General features: G+C 50.6%; 2 protein-coding genes across 3 annotated transcripts; both read right to left on the bottom strand.

The window, feature by feature from the left end:
* Positions 1-1,219: 1,219 nt before the first annotated feature.
* Positions 1,220-7,860, bottom strand: LOC113953080 (transmembrane protein 45B-like). Of its 2 annotated transcripts, XM_027655785.1 has the most exons (7): positions 7,739-7,762; positions 5,083-5,197; positions 4,141-4,345; positions 3,686-3,898; positions 2,824-3,008; positions 2,027-2,172; positions 1,220-1,758 (listed from the first exon to the last, which is right to left on the bottom strand). In XM_027655785.1, exons 3-7 carry the CDS (start codon positions 4,325-4,327, stop codon positions 1,629-1,631), a joined length of 861 nt encoding a protein of 286 aa, XP_027511586.1. In that variant the 5' UTR covers positions 4,328-4,345; positions 5,083-5,197; positions 7,739-7,762; the 3' UTR covers positions 1,220-1,628. The 2 variants fall into 2 exon arrangements, with proteins under 2 accessions (XP_027511586.1, XP_027511585.1); XM_027655784.1 differs by lacking the exon at positions 5,083-5,197 and having other exon boundaries at positions 7,739-7,860.
* A 4,217-nt stretch (positions 7,861-12,077) lies between these two features.
* On the bottom strand, positions 12,078-23,538 carry LOC113953082 (transmembrane protein 45B-like). The gene is made up of 6 exons (XM_027655786.1): positions 23,497-23,538; positions 17,060-17,261; positions 16,363-16,575; positions 14,785-14,969; positions 13,749-13,894; positions 12,078-13,059 (listed from the first exon to the last, which is right to left on the bottom strand). The coding sequence occupies exons 2-6, from the start codon at positions 17,241-17,243 to the stop codon at positions 12,942-12,944; spliced, it is 846 nt and encodes a 281-aa protein (XP_027511587.1). The 5' UTR covers positions 17,244-17,261; positions 23,497-23,538; the 3' UTR covers positions 12,078-12,941.
* Between the last annotated feature and the right edge of the window lie 715 nt (positions 23,539-24,253).

Below are 24,253 nucleotides of genomic sequence, written 5' to 3'. Positions count from 1 at the left end.
GGCCCAGGAGGATTATTAACAATCAGAGCACATCATAAGCTCTCACTCTGGTACAGGAGATCAACATCAGCCCCAGTTAAAGACAACCAGATCCTGCAGAAATCAGTGCTCAGAGGGCCAGTTTGCTTTAGAATCCCAAATAGCTGTCATGTCTGTATGGGTGCCAAATGTGGGAGCCCAAAATGCTGCACTCACCTTGGTTTCTTTGCTCCTCAAGGTTCTTTTGTGGACAGCTGCCAGCAACACAAAGCATTGATCTCCTTCCAACCCTGCTCCAAAAAGAGAAAATACAAAAATAATATACAAGAAATAAAAAAATAAAATAAAATAAAATAAAATATGCAATGCTTACTCTTCCAAGGAGCTCCCCTGGGGCTGGGACCTGCAACCACCTTGAGCCAAGAAGGATGTTTCTGACCATCCCAAACTTGCTTGAGTTTTTGGAGCAGTGCAGCTCAGCAGGGATGTGTCCAGACTAAACAGGCTCTTGCACTCCTTAGTGGAGGACAGTAAAGGTGTTGAGGGATAGTAAAATCAATGCTGTTTGTGCTGCCTCGCTCACCCAGCCCAGCCTTCAGCCAAGCATGTGGCACAAATATTTTAGATGCTGATGATGAACTTTTTGATGATGACTAGTGATGTTCCCTCACTAATCCTCCTTAATGACATCTTTGAAATTTGGTTTTGATCTTGGTGGCGGGAAGCACCACCAGCAAACCAGACACCCAGAACTGAAGGGTTTTTTTGGAAGTGACCAGCTCCAGGAAGGGAATAAAGCTGTTGGAGAAAAGCTGAGATCGCTGCAGGGGTCTCACTTACCAAGACTATCCATATGCCCAACCCCTATCAGCTGAAGCCACGATCTTGCTTCAAGGGTCTCTCTCCAAGCTGGGCCCTGCCCAGCAAACACCCTGTCTCCCAGAGACACCAAAATCCATGCCAAACCTCCTTCCTCGCCTATCTAACTCTGTTAAACACAAGCAGGAGAGCAGCTGCCTGCCAGTGCACACGGGGCACCCTCCATCCTTTCCATCCACTGCCACCCCCAGGCAGACGAGTCCATGTTAAACTGCACACAGTCCCATCCCTCCAATATTTCATCCACCCCCAAACCATTCTGAAGCCAAGGCTGCCTTAGCTGTGCCTTCGGCCTCGAGGCATTGTATTCAAGAGATCCATCAAGATGGTGTGTTAAAGTACTTTATTGGATACTCTGCACATTAAGCTTTGTACAAAAACCTCTCCATTAACACCAGAGTGAGTGACAGCCACCAGGAGCTTTGAACACTGGCTCAGCTCCCTTCTGAAGAAGCAGAAGTGAAAGTAATGTTAAAAAATTAGCCAGATTGGCTACACCAAGTTGGACCCCACCAGCAAACCAGCCCTGCAGTCTGAGCTGCAGCGCTGAGGATTAAAACCTCCATCCCAGACAAGTCTGGTTTGCTCTTGTGACCAAAGGGATGCACAGAAAAGGCTTCACAACTCCTGCTGTGCTCTGCCTCGGGGTCCTGCCTCCCACTTCCGATGCTCCTCCATCAAGTGCCACTGCAGTTTATCAAGACTAATTAAAAACCTCATCTCAAGAGCTCAAAGCCAGCATGGAAGAAATTTTCATGCCTGCCAGGGCCTCATTTGTCATCCGAGCTGCTCTCGGGCAGCAGGGCACTGCGGGAGCCCTTGGTGCCTCTGCGCAGGCACAAACCACAGTCCAGCTCCACGTCGATGTCCCCGAACTTCAGCTGGCAGGACTCATTGCAGCTGCAGGAGAGACAGTGACAGTGGTCAGGTGTTTGTGAGCAGCAGGAGCCGTCCTTGGAAGGCTGCTAAGGACTGTCTGCCCTGTGGTGGCACCCACCTCATCCTTCCCGGCCGAGCCACACTTGGACACTCATGGACACCTACTTTTCTCATCCCATGACACACACTAGTGATGGATTTCCCAGCCTAGCATGGGGTCTAGAGATTTCTCCTGGCCCCCCAGCTCCTCCACTGCTCCAGGCCCCCCAGGCCCCTCTCCCCCACATACCAGCGGGATGCAGCCGCGTTGGTGCCCACGACAGCGAGAGCACCCAGGTAGTGCCAGCAGAAGCACATGGTGAGGAAGGTCAGGTTGCTGCGATTGCTCTGATCCCAGCCTGGTCCTCCCCAGGGAGGGGACAGCACAAACCCAATCTGGTCATAGACAAAAGAGATGTCAGGCTTTAGCACATCTCTCCTCTTTTCCTCCTGATTTTAGCCAAGCTGTTGCAGCTGACTATGAGCACAATTAACCCCAAGTAACACCTGGAGCACTGCCCTCAGCACCCCCAGGCACCCTTGTCTCTCCAGACTGACACAGGGGTGGGTTTCAGGAAGAGATGGATTCTCTGCAGACAATCCTTAGGGTTTGCAGGGCAGCCCACCATGCCCAGAGAAAGACGATATCCCAAAGGTGACATTGCCAGGCTGTGCATTTCCCCCTAGGCCCAAAGCTGGCTGATTACATGAGAGATTTCCAGATGTTTCCAGTTACATGGAACAAGCAGAGGAAGAAAATGGACCTAATGAAATGAATAAAACCTCTTGATTTTAGTTTCCATCCCTTTTGGGCTCCGATTTCCATTTTCCAGCCATTTCCAAGTCTGTCCACACTGCCTATATTACACATGCACTTTTCCACAATGACAGCTCTGGCACCAAACCTCATTTCCTCTTCTTATTTACCATGATACACCAACCAGCCTACATGTTTAACCCCAACAGATGTGCCATAAGGGGCAGAGCAGCCCTGCTCCGCTCATCTTCCTGGGTGCAAAGCTCAGAGAACAATGAATATACACGGACCTGCCAAAGCCAAGAGCCCTGCAGAAGGAAGGAGCTGGTCCTGAAGGTCTCTAGGATGATGTGGTCTCGGAGGAACACCTCCAGGAGGGCACAGAGGGCTCCAGCAAAGATGGCCATGGCCAGCAGGGAGTGGAGGTGGTGGTCCAGTGCAGCATCGCTGTAGTCACGGAAACAGAAGAGCAAACCTGCCAAGATCCACACTGTATTAGCAAGGACACTCTGGGATCTGTTCTTTTAAAAAAAACATCTGAAAACAGACAACACTCTAGATTTTGCCATGATCTGCCTGGTGGGAAGAGCCAGACATCAACCAGGTTGCTGTCCCAACCTTCACCCTGCCAACACCACACAGCCCTGGCACTTGGGTCTGTTCTGCCCCCCGAAGAGCCCCTATTCCTGCAGGGACCCCTGTGCCCCAGCCAGAGCTGTAGGGCTGCCAGGAGGAGCACAGGGCTGGAGACCTTGAGCTCGGAAGATGGTGGGGAGCTTTGCATCAGAATTTGTCCCTCTGTGCATCCAATCAAGGCGGGGGGACAACACCTTTTTGTGACTCCAGAGAGAGCCAGCTGCTTGTCACCAGGAGCAGCACATCCCTCGAGTATCCCCTGTACACCTGGGCCACCCAGCTGGATGGAATCCTTCCTATGGCTGGGTTCACATTTAGGGAGGAACAGGGAGGGGGTGACTTCAGCACACAGCTAGTGCCATCACACCTCCACAAACCTTCCAGCTCTGCCTGCACGAAGCCTTGCTGATCCCAGAACAGCCCAGGAGCTGTCACACATCTGTCACACATCCATGAGCCCCGTGGTGCATCCCTGTCCCGTGTCCTGCCCTGCCCCAAGCACCAGGTGGGGCTCACCTTCGATGAACAGAGCCACAGACAGCGAGAGCCGGTCCAGGCCGGGCGGCAGCTTGAGCCGGGACTGCGAGACCATGTCCATGATTCCAGAGAGGAGGAAGAAAAGGTAGATGGTGGAGTAGTGCCAGTGGGTGAGGTCTGTCCAGCTGTGCGTCTTGGGGCTGTACAGCTGCAGGTGGGGACCGGTGGGGACAAACTGCTCCACCAGGATCCCTGGACAGAGAGGGGAAAGGTCACCCTTGTCCTTTCACACAGGGGAAAGGACAAGGCTGCAGGAGAACTTCCCTTGCAGGGCTGAAGCCCAGAGGAAAACATCACAGTGTGCCACCAGCACATCCCCAAGCCCTCCCACACCAGCTGCAGATGTTTCCCATTACAAACAGCCCCAGTCTTATGGGACAAAGCAGTTGCAGCATCATTAGATATTGGGGCAGAGACTCATCATCATCTCTTACCTACTAGAGCAAAGAGAGCTTTGAGAGCCCCCTCAAAGATCTCTGCACGCTGGGTCCCAGAGCTTGGCTGGCCCTCAGCATCACCTTTCCTCCTCAGGTACTTCAGGGGGTACCTTACGGACCACCAGAGACCAAAGGCGAAGAAGAAAGTGCCCCGGAGGGCACTGCCGAGGAAACTCGTCGGCATCGGGTTCGTGTTCTGGACCTGCAGGGACAAACAGTGCCTGGGGACTGACCCAAGGGAGATGTTGGGCTGCTCCCTTGCTCAGCATCCTCAGGGATCCACATCCCAACAAAGAGGGTGTACGTGGCTCTGCCATCAGCTGCGAACAGGTAATACCAGAGGTGGGACATCACCGCGGGGAAGCTGCCACTCTGCCCCACTGTGCACACGTGTGTGTATAGATGCGGCTGCACACATAAAGTCACCAGGACTTAGTGCCAGAGAAAAATATATAATATAGCACCCAAGAAAGCGTAACACCCAAGAAAACATAACGAAGTTTTTCCTAATAAAAAGCAACATGACAATTATTTCCTTAGACCATAAACTCCCTCCAAACTAGGCAATTACCAGGGTGTGAATCCAGCCCTGGATTCAGGAGCTCCAGCCAGCCAAGGCTTTGGCAGGAGGAAGCAACCCAGGAACCATTAACATTTCCAAAAGGAGCCTCATGTCTATTCCACATAACCTTTTTTTGACACAAGGGAAGAGATTTCATCTCCAGAGGAAGAGATCCAAGACTAAAAGCCTTGACATTAAGTGGGATCAATGCCACTGAGCACCAGGGAGGATGGAGAGGAGTAAAGGTACAGCAAATTTATATCCTGCAAAGTATTTAAGCCCATACCCAAATTCATAGAAAAAAAATCCCAGTGCAGCAAGTGCAGAGGGAATAAATAGTGATCTAAGTGCTTAGAGCAGTAAGCCTTTGATATTACCTTGGGTGGTCTTGTCCCTTCCAGCAAAACCTCTCTCCTTGCCGTCTGTAAGCTTCTACCACCTAAGGAGGACTCCCTTTTCTCCTCCACGTGGTTTTCTGGTCCTTTTCTACAGCTGGGATGCGCAGAGAGGAAGGCATTACTCATCCCAAAGCTCCCACACCGACCTGCCCTTGCATCACAAATCACATCCTCACCGTGTTTATAAATACCAGAGCAAATTGCAGAGGCTGGATGAACAACTCCAGCACGTTTGCCGAGTCCTCCCACACTAGAAAGTAATTAGGCACTGCAAAAGGAGGGTAGGATGTGGCAAGTGCCTGGGGGGAGGGAGAGCTCTGCAAGATGTCCCTGGTCGGGGCTGCAGCGCCCAAGTTGGTTGGACTGGCTCAGCCCTGAGTGGCAACCATGGGTTTGGATGTGGAAACCATCATCATCCATTGCATCTGTGGGACACAGACAATCCAGGGAAGGCTCAAAACTGTGTTAAGGTTTCCTTCCAGGAGGGAAGTTACTAAACAGTCTTTCAGGGAGGTGAGAAACGCCCCATCCAGGAGCTGGTTTGAGGACCAGGGATGCCTCTCTGCTCTATTTTGGGTGCCCACATTAGGGTGAGGTGGCCCATGCCCCGGGAGAACCCAGGTCTTTCCTGATTATAGCCTGGACACCCAGTCCAGGGCACTTATCTTCCCTGCACAGACATCTACATGCTGGAGTGACTAACAACAAATGCGATTAAAGCCCGTTTAGGCAGCACACAATTGCACAATATATAACCAAATTTTACCATTGTCCTGTTGTGACTGCCAGGGCAACAGCCTGGGGCTGGAGTCAGGAGTGTACCCTGATCCAGAGACATGTCAGGAACGTTAATGTGACGTGATTAACTGGAGGAGAGGAGAGCAGAGACATCCCAGAGCCCAGAAATGACAAATGACGTGTCTCCCCTGCAGCTCCAGAGGGTGCTCCAAAGTCACAGCAGCATCCAGCATTAACCCAGAGATCCATCGCCCCACATCCACCAACCATCCCCCCTTCACCTGAGTGACCAGCATACCCAACCCACTGTTCCAGAGCTGTCCCTGGGATCTCTTACCCTGACCATCCCGCTCCCCAGCAGAGCAGACTCGCTCTACAGGGCCAGGGACCCTTTTGCTTTGAAACCTCTCAGCAGCTCAATCCAGCAAGGCTTTGGGGAGCTGCCATGAGTCCCCTTTGCTTCCCACACCTGGACACAGCACAGAATCATTGAATGTTTTGGGTTGGAAGTGATCTTAAAGGTCTCGTCATCCCACCCCCTGCCATGGATGCTCCAAGCCCCATCCAACGTGGCCTTGGACACTTCCAGGGATCCTGGCATGTCCTGGGGCATCTCTCCCTTAGCAGGGATGTCCCAAACCCACCCTTAGTCAAGCAGAAATGTGCATGTAACCCACTCAAAAAAACCCCACCTTCTTTCATAAAACAACCACTCTTCTGCAGTGAAACCAGACATGTTTCCAAGCAACAGTCCATTTGCACAGCTCATATACTTGAAGCACAGGAAACATCCACAGAGCCCCTCAACCAGCCCAGTGAGCCCAGCCCTGACACCCCTCATCCCCAGCTGCCCCCACCCCGGCACTGAGCCCACGCTCACATAAAAGCTGATTAAGCTTCCAGTGAGCAGAGCCAGGGAAGAGCAGAGACACAGGATTATTTATTCCTCCTGTGAGCTGGTTTGTCTGTCAGAGCCCCTGAAATATGGCTGCAGTCAGAAGTTATTACCTGAGCTGCCCTTCTCCCCCCGCAACTCCCGGGCTGTGCTGCTCTGCTTTAACATCCATATGGGAGCTGCCTGCTCTGCTTAGGAAGCCTTTCCTGACTGCTCCCAGCCTGCCCAGGTTCAGCTCAGGAGAGACAGCATTCCTGCCCAACTTCCAGGCTCTCCCCTGGAGCCATTGCAGCTCCAGATCCATCACTATTCATAATTTTGATCCCACTTGCCCCAGCTGATGAGGGGGGATCGATGCTCAGAGGGTGCCATCCCTGTGGATACACAAGCATTCCCTACAAGCACCCTGGGTGCAACTATCAGCATCCCAGAACAGCCAACTTGTACACAGATGGTAAGACCAGCACCTGGCCATGGATGTTTGGAGGGTCTCCCTTATGTGTATCCTCCTCCATCTTGGACACTTCCAGGGATGGGACAGCCACAGCTGCTCTGGGCTATCTGGGCCAGGGTCTCACCACCCTCACAACCAAGAATTCCATCCCAATAACCCATCTAACCCTGCCCTCTGCCAGTGGGAAGCCATTCCCCTTGTCCTGCCACTCCATCCCTTGTCCCAAACCCCTCTCCAGCTCCCCTGGAGCCCCTTTAGGCATTGGAAGGGCTCTAAGTTCTCCCCGGAGCCTTCTCTTCTTCTCCAGGCTGAACAACCCCTATGCCCTGCCATGATGTACCTCCAAAACACAATGAGCCCCTAAAAAGGGGATAAAACCACATATTTCTGGCAGAATGCCTCCATCAGCACCACTTCCACCACCATCATCACCCTGAACTTTGGTCTCCGAGAGATGGACTCTCCACACCTCCCTTCTTCCCAAGCTCCAGCAGCCACAACCATCCCATGACACAGCTGCTCACTGGTGTATGGGTGGAAGAGTTTACCTGTGACTCCTGCCTGTCCTTCTCCCTCTCCAGAAGTGTCAGCAAGGAGGTTATTACTCAGAAGAGGCAGATAAAGGGAGAAGCCAACACGGGGAGGTGGCCCTCAGACAGGATGTTTGGAGCTGAACATCCTGCAGGCCAGTTCAAAGCACGCTGAGTCAACCAGCTTTCCCAACCTGGGACACCTCCTGTCTGCTCTTAAAAAAAAACAACCAGCAACTCTTCTGCAGTTTGCCACAAAAATCAGGAGGAGCAGCCAATTCCTGTTCCCATGGCAACCATGTATATTCAATTATTAAGATGGGTTTTGGTTTTGGGATGACTGGGAAAAGAGCCAAGAAAAGATAAGGCTGCAATGTGGTCTGACAGGGCCAGGCCCTGCTGGAAGTCTCTGAACTGGGTTGCCAGGGACATGACAACCCTTTTAGGGGGTCCAACCATATAAAAGTTGCCTAAGGGCACGAGATTTTCAGTCAGGAGCTCACAAACCAGAGCAGAAACTTTGTGAGCTCCACCTCCCAGCCCACAGCAGCCAAGAAGGGGACGATGGCTCTCTCTCCCCCCCAGAATATGGGTTGGCAGGACACAGCCGTCTGTTTTACTCCTTTTTACCTCTCCAAAACTCAACACTGCCCAACACCAAGCACCCACAGACACAAACCATCTCTGACCTGCCCATCCCACTGCCAAGGACTTCACAGAGGAGCAAAGCAAGTGCCTTAAGGCAGAGAAACCCCACGGGCCACCTCAGTGTTCCCATCTCCCTCCACAGCACTGAACTGATGGTGCAGAAACACTCAGCATTGCTCTGAAGCCCTGTTCAAGCCCCCAGACACAGGCACTAAAAACCACTCAGCACATTCCCAATGCAGGATTTCTCCTGTGGAGTTGTGTGTTTCTCTCCCATAAAACCAACCCAAAGCCACCCCCAGCAAACCCGCAGGACAAGCCATGCCCAGCGCCACACACGGGAACCCCAAGGCTGGAGCAGCACAGAGGCAAAACAGCTGCACAACCCTTCCCAGGGTGATGGGCTGTGCTCCAGAACAGCCAGAAAAGCCACCAAACCATAGCCAGGAGCTTTTATTCCCATTATCTCCATCTCAAGTGGGAGGAAGGAAGGAAAACAAGAGGCTGGTGGTGGTGCTGGCACACAACCATGCCACACACCCATCACTGCTCATCTCCAACGGTGCCTGAGGAGCAGGATGTGTGACAGAGGGATGAACACACCTGAAAAAGGGTCCTGGACCAGCAGGGAAGCCCAGAGCAGCAAAGGGCCTTCCACAAATGCAGTTTCACCCAAGTTTAAGCTCCAGAAGCGTGTTATAACACTGAATCCAAGCACAGGGAGAAATACAACCCTCACAGGAGCTCTTCCTTACACACCTGCCCCTGAAAACAATATAGAAAAAGAAACATACCTTTTTTGCTGGAAAAAATCCAGGAGCACCATCAGGGACCTCTTTCAGCTCAGTTTTTCCTTCTGCAACCACCCACCTCTACAAACTCCAAAGGGCAGCTTAGTACAAAGCCCTTTCCCAGTCAATAGGAGTCAAGTCCTTGGGGAAAGTGGGGAAAGGCAAACAGGGAGGACAGCAGCTGGAGAGTGAGGGGAGGAAACAAGGCCCAGCTGAAAAGTACCTGCTCAGAGGATCAATGTGCCTTTTTCCATGGAATTTAAAGGGCCAGCAAAGAGTAAAGCTCATAGAGAAAGTTTCTATGAAAAGGCAAACTCGAATTACAGACTGTGAAAGATGTTTTTGGTGTGTTGAATGGTTGAGGAACAGGGGTTTCTACCCTTTTGACCATCCCCATGAGAAAAATGAGGGTGAAACTGTGACAAGTGGTTGTGAACAGCCCTGAAGAAAGGGTGGCAACCCCCCCCCAAATCCCAGAGTCGGTCACACACACCACGTGTGCTAAAATCACTGTGGGCACAAACAGATGCAATTCCATTCCAGTTCCAGCACATGCCTATCCCCATCTTCCTCCCAGGGAGAGACTGGGGGAGGCAGATCTGTGTCCCACACCCTCCAGCTTCTCTAATGTCCTCGAGCTAAACCTTGAACTGAATTTGATTTAATATTTTTGTGTCCCTCTTTTCCTTTTTCTCTCTCAGCTGTAACTGCAACATCCTCTCCCTGAAGGTTCATCATCGGCCTCGGTGCTAATGAAAAATGTGATAATGTTTGCCTCCTTCCCAGGGGTGGCAGGAGGCACAGTCTAATTAAAGGTTTGCCAGCAGCTCGAGTGCTGCAGATGGATGGTTGTTTGGGAAGTGCAAAGGATTATTATTATTATTATTATGACGACTGCTAACACCAGATTTCATAAACAGGCAACAGGGGAGGTGAAGCAGGTGGTAAAAGCATAGGCAGGACTTGTTCTACTGCCCACACCTTGATCTCAGCCCTACATTAGTGTGGTGTGCAGGGAGATCCTATCTCTGCCCGAGGAATGAGTGGCTCGTGGATGGGCTGTGCTGGGCTCTTGATGAAGGGTTTGTCTTTCCCGTGGCAGGAAGAGCCAACTGCCAGGAAATTTGGCTGCTCTGAGAGGTGTTGTCTGTGCTCCTTTGTAAGAGAAGGGCAGGACTGGTGGGAGGATTGGCAGCTCCTTCCGGCCGTGGATGAGCAGGACACTTGAGTGACAAAATTCAACATCAGTTACACAAGAGAGAAAACATCTCTGGGACATTCCACAGGGCATCCTGCTCCTTTTACAATCAGTGTGGCTATGGATACAAATGCATCCCCCAGCCCACTCCAGCTGCATGGCCAATGGGTCCAATACAAAGACACTATAATTCAATTTATAGAACCATAGAATTATTTAGGTTTGAAAAAAACTCCAGGATCATCAAGTCCAACCTTCGAGTCCAGCCATCATATGCCGAAAAAAACAACAACTGATTGATATTAAAGTCGTGTTAAAAGCAATTCTCCCTGTAGGACTGTCCTAAAATATCTATAGGAAACAAATGCCAAGATGGCTTGTGGTTGCACCCCTCTATATAACAAACCATCTCCAGACCATTCACTCAGACATCTTCATGCCTTTGGAGACCTAAACTATTTACAAACATGTTTTTTAGCCAAAATGAAAATCCTTAATTCTCACCCAGAAATGAACCCCAATTGTAGTTCCTTCCTCAATCACAGGATCTCTCCTAATTCACTGACCTTCATACCTTGGGAAAGAATGTGCTCCAGAGCTGGAAAACAAATTAGTGAGTGCTCTGCCGACAGTCCTGGGATGTTTGTAGAAGCAGGGAGTTAATGAGGCAGACAGAAACTATTCTAGACACTGGGTGCTGCAGAGGGAAAAGGTGTTTTGCGACCACATAGTGACAAGGGCCAAGGACTGAGAGCAGCAAGGAGAGCTGTGAAGAATTAAATAAACCCTCTCCCACTTTCAAAAGCAAGGAGTGCTTTCAAAAACCAAAGCCAGCTTTCATCTATGCACCCTGGGATGGAAAAAACCTCTGGCTTTTGGACGTCGTGTGGCTGCAACTAGCCTGGAGTATGCTCCTGGTGCCACCTGCTACTGCCCTCCTCTGGCTGTTTACTGGGAATAGTGATGCTTGGGCTGGTTCCTGAAAGAAAATAATTTGGAGGAGAGCAGAAATAATTCAGGGGCCTTTTTGCTGGTCAATGAAGTGATCTCTGTCCTGCAGCACTGCAGTGACTCGGTTTGTCACCTTCCACCTGCCAATAGGAGGTGGCACCTGCAAAATGGGTTGTGCCTCATTGCAGCAGCAAGAGGAATTCTTGAGATTTAGAAAAGCTATTCTGCTTTGGCAGAAAAAGAAACATCTGCAAAATGCTCCTTGTGTTCAGCAGTTACAACTGAGATTTTATTGTGGTGTTTATCAGATGGATTTAGGGAGATGCAGCTCTGCTGCTTCACTCTCCTCACTCCGAGTCTGCACCTTCCAGTATCCAGCCCCGCACAATAAACTGGCTCAGCAGTGGGAATACAGGAAAGTTGGCATTCAAGGAAAGTTGGCTAGTCTTTATAGCAGCATTAATATCCAGGTTGTAGCTCTGGTGTCTGCAACAGGCTCTTTGCACGTGGGGGATGGGGGTTAAAAGATGCCTTCCCTTGGACTTGCCAGGAGCTGCTTTTCTGTGCAGTCATGAACACGAGCACAAAAATCAGCTGCCATCCATCCCCCTCATTTCACAGCAGGGAGATAACCTCCGTGCAGAGCATCCTTCCTGCCCCAGGCATTGAGACATGAACAGTTGCAATTCACCTCATGCTATAAACATAAATATATATATGTATATATTTATTAGATTTACTGTTTTTAATCCTCATACTTGCTTCTGGCATATTTTCCTCCTGAATAGGAGGTGACATTTCCAGTCACTTTTTGCAAGAAATTAGCTGGCAAAGGCAGCCTAAAAACAAACCCTGTGCCTGTTTCATCTCCTTTCCAAGCTGAGGGGGTTTATTTTCAGTGGAAAACTGGGACGTTTCATGACTCCCTGCTGCTTAACCGTGTATGTTACAGTCCTCCAGGCTTTGCAGGTCTGAGGGATGGATTTGTCTAAGCTATTATTACACAGTCTATAATTTATCAGTCTTAAATTTAAGGATATCAGCTCAGTGAGGATTTTTATTTCCCATTTATTCACTCTCTCAGCCTTTAAGTGAACATGAAAACGATTAACAAAACCCCTCTTTAGTTCAAAGCTGCAGTGATTACATTCATATTGTGTACAATCAAGCCCTGCTGGTGCAAAAAATTGCCATAACCTCACATTCCACACTCTTTTTCTCATTCTCTTCGGGGTGGTGCCTTGCTCCAGAGGTACCTGACCTCAGCCTGGAGGTTTCCTTGACTTCAATCACAGCAGGTCAAAGTCTCCAGACTCTTGGAAAAGTCAGCTGGCCAAAGGATGCCCTCCATCCCTATGGAAACACACCTGGCAACCCATGGGATGAAGCAATCTTGTCATGTTGAATTTTCATGCTTCATTTTGTTGTTGAAAATCACTTAAAATGGTGCTTGCCCCTGAGCTGGCAATATCTGGGTATGGATGGAGGGCTCCTGCCCTCACGGGCTCAACTTGCTGCCCCACAGCACAACAGTGGCTCCTCTCACTCCTCCAAAACAGAAATATTTCATTAGGATTTTTTTCTTCTAGAAAACAGATTGTTCGTGTATTTGGAGAAGAAGTTTGCAGCTTCTTCACTCTTCATCAGAGCCACTCAGGAAGGTGGCCTGGGAGCTGGGGTCACCCTTCTGCTGCCGGACCCCCAGGCTGATGTAGGGCTCTCCACTGCTTCTCCTGAACCTCTGGAGGCACCTGTAGCACAGGAGCAATAAATCACTGATAGCAAAACCCTCAAACTAATACCGCTCACCAGAATTCTCATGCAGAGGTCCTGAAATGATGTTGATGGGGGACTGAGGGGTTTTTATTCTGTATAAAGTCTATTTGCTGCCTTAAACTGGACTATCCCTTCTGTAGCCCACACAACAGCCCTTAGAAAACCCCTTAAAGTGGGATAATGTCCCCTTCCCATCGCCTCGGAAAAGCCACGCTGGGGGCTGGCACTGCTGAACCATCAGACAGTGCTCTCGTCCCTCTGATGATTCAGTGACAGCCAACTGCTTCAGAGTCCTTGCAAGGGAGGGGACAAAGTGTCAAGGGGACCTGGAAATGTTTTCATTTCTCTATTGAATTAAAGTTTGACTTCAGCACTCAGTGCAGAGGGAAAAAATTGTATGACTTCCAGGAGCAGCTCTGGGGGCTCCATTATTTGACTTCTCCCTGTTTAATGCCTGTGCCTCCCACTGACACTCTTTTGCATTCTGTGCACTCAACAAATACTGTGTGTGCTTGTCACCGGCCCTCAAACGTGTTGGAGTCTGAGGCTGCTTATTCAGCTGTGACTTTGTACTCTGGAAAGGGCTGGAGTACATCTGTGTCCCACTGCAGCCACCCCCATCCCTGCCCACCCCACTCCTTCCTCAGTTCCTGCCCAGCCATACCAGTAAGTGAGGGTGTAGTTTATAGTCAGGACTGCCACAGCGGCTGCCCAGTGCCAGAAGAAGCACATGGTGAGGAACATGATGTTGTCATGGTCCTCCTCATCCCACATTGGACCTCCCCATGGCTGGAAGAGCACGACTCCGATCTGAGTGGAACAAGAAATTCATTAACTTGGGGAGAAAATCATTAGAGAATCCCAGAATCCCAGACCGGTTTGGGTTGGAAGGGACTTCAGAGATCATCTCATTCCACCGCCTGCCATGGGTAGGGACACCTTCCACTCAGGTTGCTGGACACTTCCAGGGATGGGGCAGCCACAACCTCATCCACCCTCACAGTGAATCACCTCAATCCCCGTGGTGACTGAGGGTCTGAGACAGTAAAGTCCAGCCTTGCAGAGAGGCCACACAAAGCCAGACTGTGCCCCAGATCTCTCTTTTTCTGTATGATATCCAGACACAACCGTCTCTGGGCATTGTAAACTCTGAGCCATCCTTTAAAACCCCCAAATTTAGTATTTTACAAACTCAGCCCAGTTTTTAACCTCTGAATAAAGGCTGGTTTGAGTTACTGGGGCTGAGAAAGGGGAGGAGAACTCAGATTATTTTCAGCAGCTTAGTTTTGGGAGCGATTATCTTTGCTTCTCCAACTTCTCCCAAAGTGAGCAGCTGGCTGTATCTTAACTCAGCCATTTTATTGCTGGGGGGGCCTTTGCATTTTCCCACTAAACCAGAGGGAGGGTTGCAGGGTGCATTAGACACATTAAGCAATTAGTACTTGGTTGTTAGATACTGCAAAACGTTGCTCGCTGGCTTTCGCTCTTCCCCCCAGAGAAGCGATAAGCCAAGACTAACAGCTCTTTCATCAGGAGCAGCCAGCAGAGATGACCTGCGAGAAGTAAATTCTCAGTCTGGGTTATGAGCTATTTATGAAGCCAGCCTGGCAAAATTATCCCTCGGAGACGTGTGATTGGTATGTGATGTACAGCTCCTTCTCCTCTGTCCCCACTGCTCCCTCTGAGGAGGCACAACTGACCTGCCAGAACCACGTTCCCTGGACGATGGTGACGCCAGCTCTGAACATCTCCAGGACAATGTTGTCCCTGAGGAAAACCTCCAGCAGGATGCTGCCAGCCCCAGCAAAGATGGTGATGAGCAGCAGGGAGTGGATGTGCTGATCCAACATGGGCCGGTGGAGGACGTGGTAATAGAAGAGAAAACCTGTCAAAACACGTGTCCTGCTTAGAGCAACACTAGCAGCAACACCAACTGTGGCCACAGAGCAGAGCAAATCAACTGCCTGGATGGTAAACTGAGACAGGTCACCATGTAAAGATGGGACTCCACATGGCACCATCCCTCTGGGTCTCCTGGTATCCCACCATACCAGAGGGATGAGATGCCCAGCCTTAGGGCAGGAGGATCTGAGCAATACAGGAACCAAAGACAGGCTGGTTTTCTTCCCCCATCAGTGCCATTACCTTTCCCCTCATAACCAGGTTTCTGCTCTGTCCTACTTTCCTATTGCTAAACTTCACCATTTCTTGGGAGCCGTAAATGATAAATTTCCTGTTATTACAAGCCAAACTTTGCCTGTTAAGGTGCCCCGACTGCTGCCTCAAAAGTTGCTGTGATCATGAAGGGGAAAATAAGAGGAGATGTGCAGTTTCTAAATAAGCAAGACCTTCTTTTCCCATGGTGGGGGTTGAAACTAGATGGTCTTTAATGTCCCTTCCAACCCAAGACTTCATATGATTCTGTGATCCAAGAGGGGTCTGGAATCATAGCTGGCAACTTGCAAGACAGCCAGAAGACAGAATGATATTTGTGATGTTCTGTAGCCAGAATAAGTCACTTCAATTTGCCATGTACCCCACAAGCAGATGAGGCTGACGATGCCTGCAGAGCAATCCGTGGCTCTCAAGGGGAGTCCAGGGCAGGGGAACAGCTCTGAGCATGTCAGATGATGCAGCAGCCACCAGCCATTCATCACGAGGGAGCTCATTCTGCTGCTCCACACCATGATCTCCCCAGAAATCCCAAACCAAAACCTACTGATGCCTGTATTTCCCATCTCATTCCAGACTGCCCTGCAATAATATGTCACCTACAATGTGTAGGACATCCAGAGGCATTCCAAGTAATATTCCAGTCAGGCAAGGCAAATTTTAGTCCTTCTCTGACTCTGTCTCACTTGGTGTGTTCAGCTGGAGAAGAGGAGACTGAGGGGAGACCTCATTGCACTTACTTTTTCCTCAGGAGGGGCAGAAGAGGGACAGGCCCTGAGCTCTGCTCTGGGGGGACCAGGGACAGCACTCAGGGAATGGCTGGAGCTGTGTCAGGGCAGGCTCAGGTTGGATCTCAGCAAAAGGTTCTTCCCCCAGTGGGTGGTTGGGCACTGACCAGGCTCCCCAGGGCAGTGGGCACAGCCCCAAGGCTGCCAGAGCTCCAGGAGGGTTTGGCTGATCCTCTGGGGCACAGGGGTTGACCCTTGGGGATGGGCCTGTGCAGGGCTGAGGTTGGACTGGATAGCCATTGTGGGTCCCTTCCAACTCAGCATGTTTTGTGATTCTGTGATCCCTCCCCAAATTAAGCACCACCTTCTTCTACCAACCTTCAACAAACACAGCTGTGGACAACATGAGGCGATCCAGGCCCCGCGGCACCGCCTGGGAGATGTAGGTGAGGACGTCCACCAGCCCGGAGAGGCCGTAGAACAGGTACATGGTGGTGTGCTGCCAGTTCATCAGCTTCACCCAGTCCCGGCTGGCCCCGCTGTACAGGTACAGGTGTGGCCCGTCCGGCACGAACTGCTCCGCCAGCATCCCTGCACAGACACACGGCAGCTGGGGGCTTGTGAGGAATGCTGTTTCATGCTACTCACTCCTGCTGGAGGCTTCTGAAGCAACAGCTTCAGGTTTGCATCAGGGAGAAAAGACCACAGAAGAAACTCAAGCCTATTAACACAAGCTCAACTTTGGGAAGGGGGACAAGATTTGGTCTTTTCACATCAAACTCTACCAGAGATTAAGGCAACATGAACATCAAGGATGCCTCCAGGCTGCCCAGGGAAGGGGTGGAATCACCATCCCTGGAAGTGTTCAAACACATGTAGATGTGGTGCTCAGGTTCACGGTTTAGTGGTGGACCTGGCTAATGGTTGGACTTGAGGATCTTAGAGGTCTTTTCCAACCTTAATGATTCTCTGCTCCTTCCATACCTGAGCCAGTTTGTCTGGAGTCAGGGCTCCAGTGCAGTCATCACTGCAGGCTGGGAATTTACCCACATGGCAAGTGAAATGTAAGCCTTACCTATGAGAGCAAAGACAATTTTCATTCCCCCTTCCATGGCATCCACACGCTGGAAACTGTAACTCCTGTGGGATTTCTTATTCGCTTTCTGGCTGAGGTACTGCAGAGGGTATTTCACAGACCACCAGAGCCCAAAGAGCAGGAAGAAGCTGCCTGGAAGTGCGTGACCCTTGAAATTCGCCATCCTGACAACCTTCTCTGGCTACAAGGCAAAGAAAAACAATGCCATTATTCAACTTACACCAGTTATTTGGCGTAACACTGTGAAAAATAGGATTTCCCTTGCACGGAGGCCTGGAAAAGGCTTGACCTAGCACATAGGATTAGGTCGGAGAACTGGAAAACCCTCCAAGGGTGAGAGGTGGGAACAAATGGGACCTCTCTGAGGTCCTTGCCCCAAGATTAGAAAATGCCCAAAAAAGCCAGACTAGTTTAGCGAAAATCCCTAAATCTGCCACAATCTCTGACACATCCCAGCCTGTACCTTGCATTCCTGGGATCCCTCCCAGCAGCAGCTCCTGTTTTTCCTGCTCTTCTGCAAGAATGAGCAGACTAGGGAAGGGGGCTTTTTGGGACCAGGGAGGAGAGATAATACACAGGGAAAGCAGTAACGTCTAGGGGTAAACGCCAGTGAGTTTCTTTAGCTCCTTGAATAGCCACAGAAGTCAAAAATGTTTTAAAATTCCTGAAATTATTTCAGCCCATAGAGGGGGGAAATATACTCTGCATTTATTCCACAAACCAAAGCATTTTGTTAAAAATAGAACTTCCCAAAAGCTGCTGGAAAAATACACTGTGAGTTTGGGCAAACCAACCAACTCGCTCCCTGCATCCTGACCTCCTCACACTCTTCCCTCCCCAGGGCACCCCTAAGCCAGAATTTGCAGGAAGGATCCCAGCCAGGCTGCCCCTCCGTGCCAGAGCGCACCTCCCCCCTCTCCCTCCCCCAGCCTGTAGGGAGCCAGGGGACCCATTTCCTGGGACAATTACACCAATTAAGCCAGGCTGGCTTCTGTTTGCCATTTGCTGGTTTGCTTAATTAGGTGGAGAACTGATTAGTTCTTTCATGTGAGCTCCAGTGTATGCTCAGGGCCCGCCTGGGTGTGAGGGGGTGCCAGGCTGGGCAATTGGGATGGTTGGAATTGATAACAAAGGCTGTGCTGCTGTCGCCCAGGACGTCCTTCTCCAGTCAGTGACCTCCTCTCTGTGCTTAACACCTGGCAGAAACCATCCCCCTTGTGGGGTGGATGCTTTGGAGCTGGACCTGAGCTCCCCATCCCAGGCACCCACATCCTGATCATCCTTAAACCACCAGTGGCATTTTGGCCTTCAGTCTCCACTCGCTGGAAATATAAACCAAAAATGCTCTTCTGCTCTTGCACAAAGATAATTTGGGTTGAATATGGCTCACTGCTGTCAGCCTTGGAGAGGAAGAGCCGTTCCTTGGCCTTTATTAATGTCTGATTTCAGTCAGTTTGTCCCAGGGACACCTGGTTTCATCCCTTGAAGTCCATGGTTAATGCAGGTACCATCTCCCAGAGGTGCCTGTCCCCAGGCAGGAAAACCCGCTGCATTAGCCCTGTAGCCAACCTGCCTGATCTGAGCTGGTTTAACCAAACAGCTCATCCAACACCTGGTGGGGAGCAAACCGGCTCCTTGTGCAAACACCACCCCAGGACGTGCAGCTACACACGGCAGTGTGGTCACACCAGGCTGGTCCCACAGTCCTGCCCTCATCAAACACCTCTGAGCTACCAGTGGGTTCAGGAAAATTAATTTAGGAGGAGACTTTCTAAGCTGTGCACAGAAATGGTGTTTTCTCCTGTACTCACTGGCAGCTTTGGGGGTTGCTGTGAGCAGCACTGCAAAGGCTCTGCCTTAACTCATGACTTCAAAGGAGAGATGTATTGACAGTGGGTACACCGGGTAATTAAACAGAAAATCAAAGCAGTGCTGGCACGGTCCAGTGGGTTAATATAATCATCCCTGTAGTCCTGTCAAACAGACAATCAGGGAATGGGAGCATCCACCTGGATCCCTGTGGTTAAGGGAGCAGCATTCCCGAGCCAGGGAGAGGGCTGGAAAATCTGTATTTTCTGGGTGAGCAGAGAGTCCCATCATGTGCCTGCAGTGAGGTAAAGGCTTTAAACTGAAAGAGGGGAAAGTTAGATCAGATACAAGGAGGAATGGTATAAAATCAGGGTAATGACTGGAAGCAGAACTAAATCCACCCCAGAATACCACAACAAGAAGTACTGCAGCCATATTATGCCATTTTAATGGTATAATTATAAAAGGACCACAATAACGTGTAGGCAAACATATAACTCTGTGATGTAGCTCCAGCAGTTACATGTTAAAAGGCAGATTCACAGTGAGACCTTCTTTGATGAAGGATGGTTTTTTGGCCACAGCACCTCAGCTGCTGTCAGTCTGTAGGGCTGGGTTTGATGAGCTCCTCCAGGTGCAGATTTGGCATGAGGAGAGAACCAAACCCTCTCTGGAAGGCTGGAAACAGCTCCGTTATTTCCAGGTAAACATCAGTGTCTTTTCACCTCTCATGTCATTGTGAGAGACACATCTCAGGGTTTCCCTGCTGAGATCAAAACAGTCAAACTGGGTTGACCTGAAGGATACCCTCATTAACCTCAATTAAAGATCAGTTAGACGGAGCATGCATGTCCACCTCACAGTGTCTGCACGAGCTGGGCTGAGCTCGGTGGGGCGATGGGGGCTGTTGTGGGGTTGCTGGAGTCCATTCCCGCCTGATCCCTCACTAGCAGGAATCACGTGGCTCAGCTGGGACCTGTGACCAGCAAAACTCTTTCTCCTGTTTCTCTTTCTCCTCTGAAAACATGCAATAGGTAAGCGCAGGAGAAAAAACAGCCACAATTATGTTTGTGCCTTGGGGCACAAACAGCCCCTGTTTATCCCTACAGCTCCTAAGGAAGTGAGACTTGCCTGCAATCAGCAGGGAAAAGAACAAGCTGGAGGTCCAGTGGATGCTGAGGTTGGTGGCCACAGCCACCTTCCCGGGACATCCCTGCTGAGTGTGACTTTGCCCCTTCCCTCATCCCCCTACCCCGTGTCTGATGACAGACCAGTGTCCCCGCTGGCCTGTCATTAGTGCACTTTACCCCTGTTTATTACGATGCCCTGTGCTGCATCAGCTTAATGATTTACTGCTTCATCTGCTCTTATCACCTCCCTGAGGAGCTGGTTCCTTCTTGGTTCACAGCTAATGCACCAACCACCCAGGGAGGCAGCCGGGAGGATGGTGAAGAACCCAGTGAGACTCTCCCCTCCTCCTCTTGCCCTACTCTGGCAGCCACAAAACCTCTTTTCAGCCAAACCCTGGGCCATTTTACTTTTCCAAGTGTCTCGTTTGCTTTACTGAGATTTTGGGGGTTTTTTTAAAGGTTTTATTAGTGCATTGATAGTGTCTCAGTCAGGGCATCACTTCCATTTCCCCAGCTTGGAATTGCAGTCTGAAGTTCACCAGTGGAAACAGCTCGCAGCCATCACCACTACAATTAACTCTGCCCTTCACCCTCTGTAAATCAGGCAGTTCAGACACACCAGAGCTTGATTGCTTGCTGTGGGACCCGCACTTGGCTCTGGGAGCAACTGTGGGTGACAGAGACGGTCCCCAGGGAAAAGCTGACTCAGGGAAGAAGACAAATGTCTTGGCTTGCAGAAAAAAAACAACTGAGGCTGAGCTGGGGAATGCCACTGAGATGTATATCCGGAAATAACAAAGCCATTTCCAGAGGGGATTCGGGTCTCCCCTCATGCTGAATCTGCAGCTGCAGAAGCACATCAAACCCAGCCCTTCAGACTGACAGCAGCTGAGGTGCTGTGGCCAAAAGAGACATCCTCCATCAGGCTGGTTGCCCTGGATGTTCTCCGTGTGTATCCCTGTATATAACGCAACCCACAGCCTAAATACTGCACCTGGGAGGGAAGGCAGTGGTCCAGACACAGAGGTGAGAGATCTGTGCCTCTGAGGACAGAAAGACGACACCTAAAAGATGTCAGGAGAGGCATCACCGACAAAGAAAAGCTCTCCTGTATCCTGTACCGCCTCACTCCACTGCCACCACTGTCTTATTTGTCTGCAGAGACATTTCTAATCATAGCAGCACTTCCATTAGCTCCCTCAGGAGCTGGATCCCTAATGCATTAATGTCAGGCTAAAACCCCATTCTGAACCATTTCATCCCATTATGGTCAGTTTTTTTCCTCTTTGCCTCACTCATGCCGGGGACTGTTAACAGGGACACTGAGCAATCGTGTTCCTCATCCTGGCGAGCCCAGATGTGTCTGCAAAGCCAGGAAAGCTACTTTTCTGCCTCCAAAGGATCCTTACGGGTTTTGGACTTAGGTTAAAAAGTTATCATCATCATTGAAAACTATTAAATGCAATTGTCAGGGAGTATCTGAAGGACCATCAGGTGCTGCAGGAGCTTGTACGGTGACTGCAGAGAGACACAGAAAATAGACTGAGATAATCCAACCCACTGAAATGGGAAAATTCAGTGGGGAAGTTCAAACTGGGATGAAAGCTTTAAACTCAGGATGCTGGCCCTGAGGTCTGTTTAATAGACACATCTGAAAAGAGTCACTGGGGGAGAGAGACACGTAAAAACTGGTGATGGAGAGATTATACTGCTCTCCATCTCCTTTATGCTGCCTTTCTTTGCCTGTTTTATAAGCTCCTGTTTCAGATTCTCCATCCCAATCCCTGCTCCAAGCCCTGCCATCAGGGAAACAGCAAGAACCAGCTCCAAGTTACAGCCCAGCAGAGAAAGCTCAGAAACAAAACAAAGCCAAAGCCATCTTAATTACGGGGGCTCAGAGCAGGCACTTCATCACCCTTTTCCTTCTCTTTACGACCTGCACTTGTTTGTTTGTGGTTTTGCGGCACTGAGGTTTGAATTTAAAAATCATCTGTTTGGGGAAATGCACGCTACCATCTTAAAAGCCATTTTTCTTCACCTCTGCGTAATGCTTAAGTGATTAAAGTGCTTTCTAAAGGGGGTGGGTGCCATCTGTGCCCCAAACTGCCCCCCCGGCTCTGAGATGCACCATGATGGACTAGCCCTGACTCCAATAATCCCTATCACCTCACAGGTACCAACCCAAAATAAACTCAAAGCCACATTATCACCACCAAAAATGCCACAAAAATCAGTATTTATAGGATCCTAGAATTCCAGAATGGTTTGGGTTGGAAGGGATCTTAAAGCCCATCCAGTTCCACGCCCTGCCATGGGCAGGAACTCCTTCCACTAGGTTGCTCCAAGCCCCGTCCAACCTGGAATACTTCCAGTCGTAGGGTATCCACAGCTCCTCTGGACTCCACAGCTTCTTTGGGCATTTTCCAAAGAGGAGAAGATTGCTTGTCCTAAAATTGTCCCAACTACCCCAGAATGTGACACAGAGTAAGAGCTGTAGGTCTTCAACATCCCTCAAGGAAAACAACTAAAGAAACCATTTCCATTGCAATATACACCAGAAATAGCCAATTATTCACCTAGAACACATAACCCTCAGCCTGCTGAGCACCACATCTGCCCCCTAGGGAGCTGTGGCCCCCCAGCATCCCCCTCCACCAAGACCCTGTGCCTTTGTGATCACATCCTGAGCTGCCAAAGAGAGGGGTTGTTAGTTTTTTAATGATAATCCGGTAGGAAGAAGGAAGAAACCCTTCCCCTGCAGGAAAAGTGTCCCTGTTCATGGCAGAGGGGTTGGAATGAACTGAGTTTAAGGTCCCTTCCAACCCAAGCCATGCTGGGATTCTACGATTCTAACCTGCACTTTTTTGGGCACTAAAAGCGACTTTTCTGGGCACTTCTGCGGGGAGAGGAGCGTGGGGAGGGACTTTCTGGTTCAGTGGCCGGAGCAGCGATTTCGGCTTAGTCGCGAGGCAGAGGTTTCGCATTTAATTTGGCAGGGAGGGGAGCAGGGAGCCGGCGAGGGCTCCTCGCCGGCAGGGCTGGGGTCCGGGGGGGAATCGTTGCGCCCCGGCTGCCCCGCTCTCACCTTTCCCTGCTTTCAGCCTCACACACCATGTTTACTTTTCAACTTCCTCCTTGGAAAACGCTGCTGCGGGTTTGCCGGGCTGTCCCATCGCTCCCAGCCCGGCAGGGACAGCAGGAACCCTCCCGTGCCCTCCAGGGTGCTGGGACACCCCGGTGGCTTGGGCAGGGCAGAGCGCACCCCCTTCCACCCCACCCCCGCAATTTGCTTTCCCAAGGGGAGTCGTCCAGGTTTACCCCACCCTGACCCCTCTCCTTCCTCCCTATGGGGTTTGGATACAAACTGAGGGGTCCACTAAGGGGCAGGCAGGGGGTTCCCCTCTCATCCCATGGTGTGGGGTGACCTCCCCCTCCCGAGCCCCCTCCCCGTGCCAGCCCTGGGCAGCAGAGCCTTACCTGCCCCGTCGATGCCGCTGCCACACCTGCTCCAAGGTGACCCGTGCTCCTCCCCTGCCCCACCTGCCTCCTCCCTGCCAGCCCTGGGTGCCCACAGCCTCCCCGAACCCGAGCCAGGAGGGAAAAGCGGCCCTGGACACCAAAATTCCCCACTCTTGTGCACATCAGGAACTGTCATTTCCAGTTGCTCCCCCAAAACTCTTTCATGAGTTCCTGACTTCTGGCTGTCTCAAGGCTTTCTCCCCAAAATCTTTATTTTCTCACATTTCATGCAATGATTAAATTTCCTTCTATCAGACGCCCTTGTCACCCACCCCATGCAGGGCCAGGAGAGCTGTGTGGGGCATTACCCCACACCCCAGGTCCTTGCATTCTTCACCCCAAAACACTGCATTATTAACTGGATTAATTCCTCCAAAGTTCTTCATTTTCTGCGCTTCCCACGTTTGATGGATGCTCCTCCTGGGATCCCCACTCAGAACCCATATTTCAATCCAAACGCAATTTTCTGACCGGGCCTCCTATAAAACTGAGTTTATCCTTTATAATACTTTCCACTTTCATCTCCAGCCCTGCAAGTGCTTTACAAATGTTAAATAATTAACCCCCACGACACCCTTGGGAGAGAGGGAAGCATTATTATGGCTATTTGTAAGGGAAACTCTGACAGGGCCTTCTGTGCTCCAGCCCTGGGTTTTACTCACTTTTAGGGAACATCTCAGCTACTTACAGCCCTGAGAGCAACTACACCTGCCAC

This window comes from Corapipo altera, unplaced genomic scaffold (genome assembly GCF_003945725.1).
Source record: "Corapipo altera isolate COAL_440 unplaced genomic scaffold, ASM394572v1 71, whole genome shotgun sequence".
Taxonomy (NCBI): Eukaryota; Metazoa; Chordata; class Aves; order Passeriformes; family Pipridae; genus Corapipo; species Corapipo altera.
The sequence above is the reverse complement of the archived record's forward strand: the minus strand, read 5'-3'. Positions and strand labels throughout refer to the sequence as shown.

Coding starts and splice junctions, on each gene's coding strand:
- LOC113953080 (XM_027655784.1), bottom strand. CDS start 4,327: ATGCCGACGAGTTTCCTCGGCAGTGCCCTCCGGGGCACTTTCTTCTTC. Junction 3,899..4,140: donor AGCTCTCTTTGCTCTAGTAG/GTAAGAGATGAT, acceptor CTCTCTGTCCAG/GGATCCTGGTGGAGCAGTTT. Junction 2,173..2,823: donor AGGGCTCTTGGCTTTGGCAG/GTCCGTGTATAT, acceptor GTCTATGACCAG/ATTGGGTTTGTGCTGTCCCC.
- LOC113953082 (XM_027655786.1), bottom strand. CDS start 17,243: ATGGCGAATTTCAAGGGTCACGCACTTCCAGGCAGCTTCTTCCTGCTC. Junction 16,576..17,059: donor AATTGTCTTTGCTCTCATAG/GTAAGGCTTACA, acceptor GTGTCTGTGCAG/GGATGCTGGCGGAGCAGTTC. Junction 14,970..16,362: donor CACAGCTGTGTTTGTTGAAG/GTTGGTAGAAGA, acceptor GTGTTTTGACAG/GTTTTCTCTTCTATTACCAC.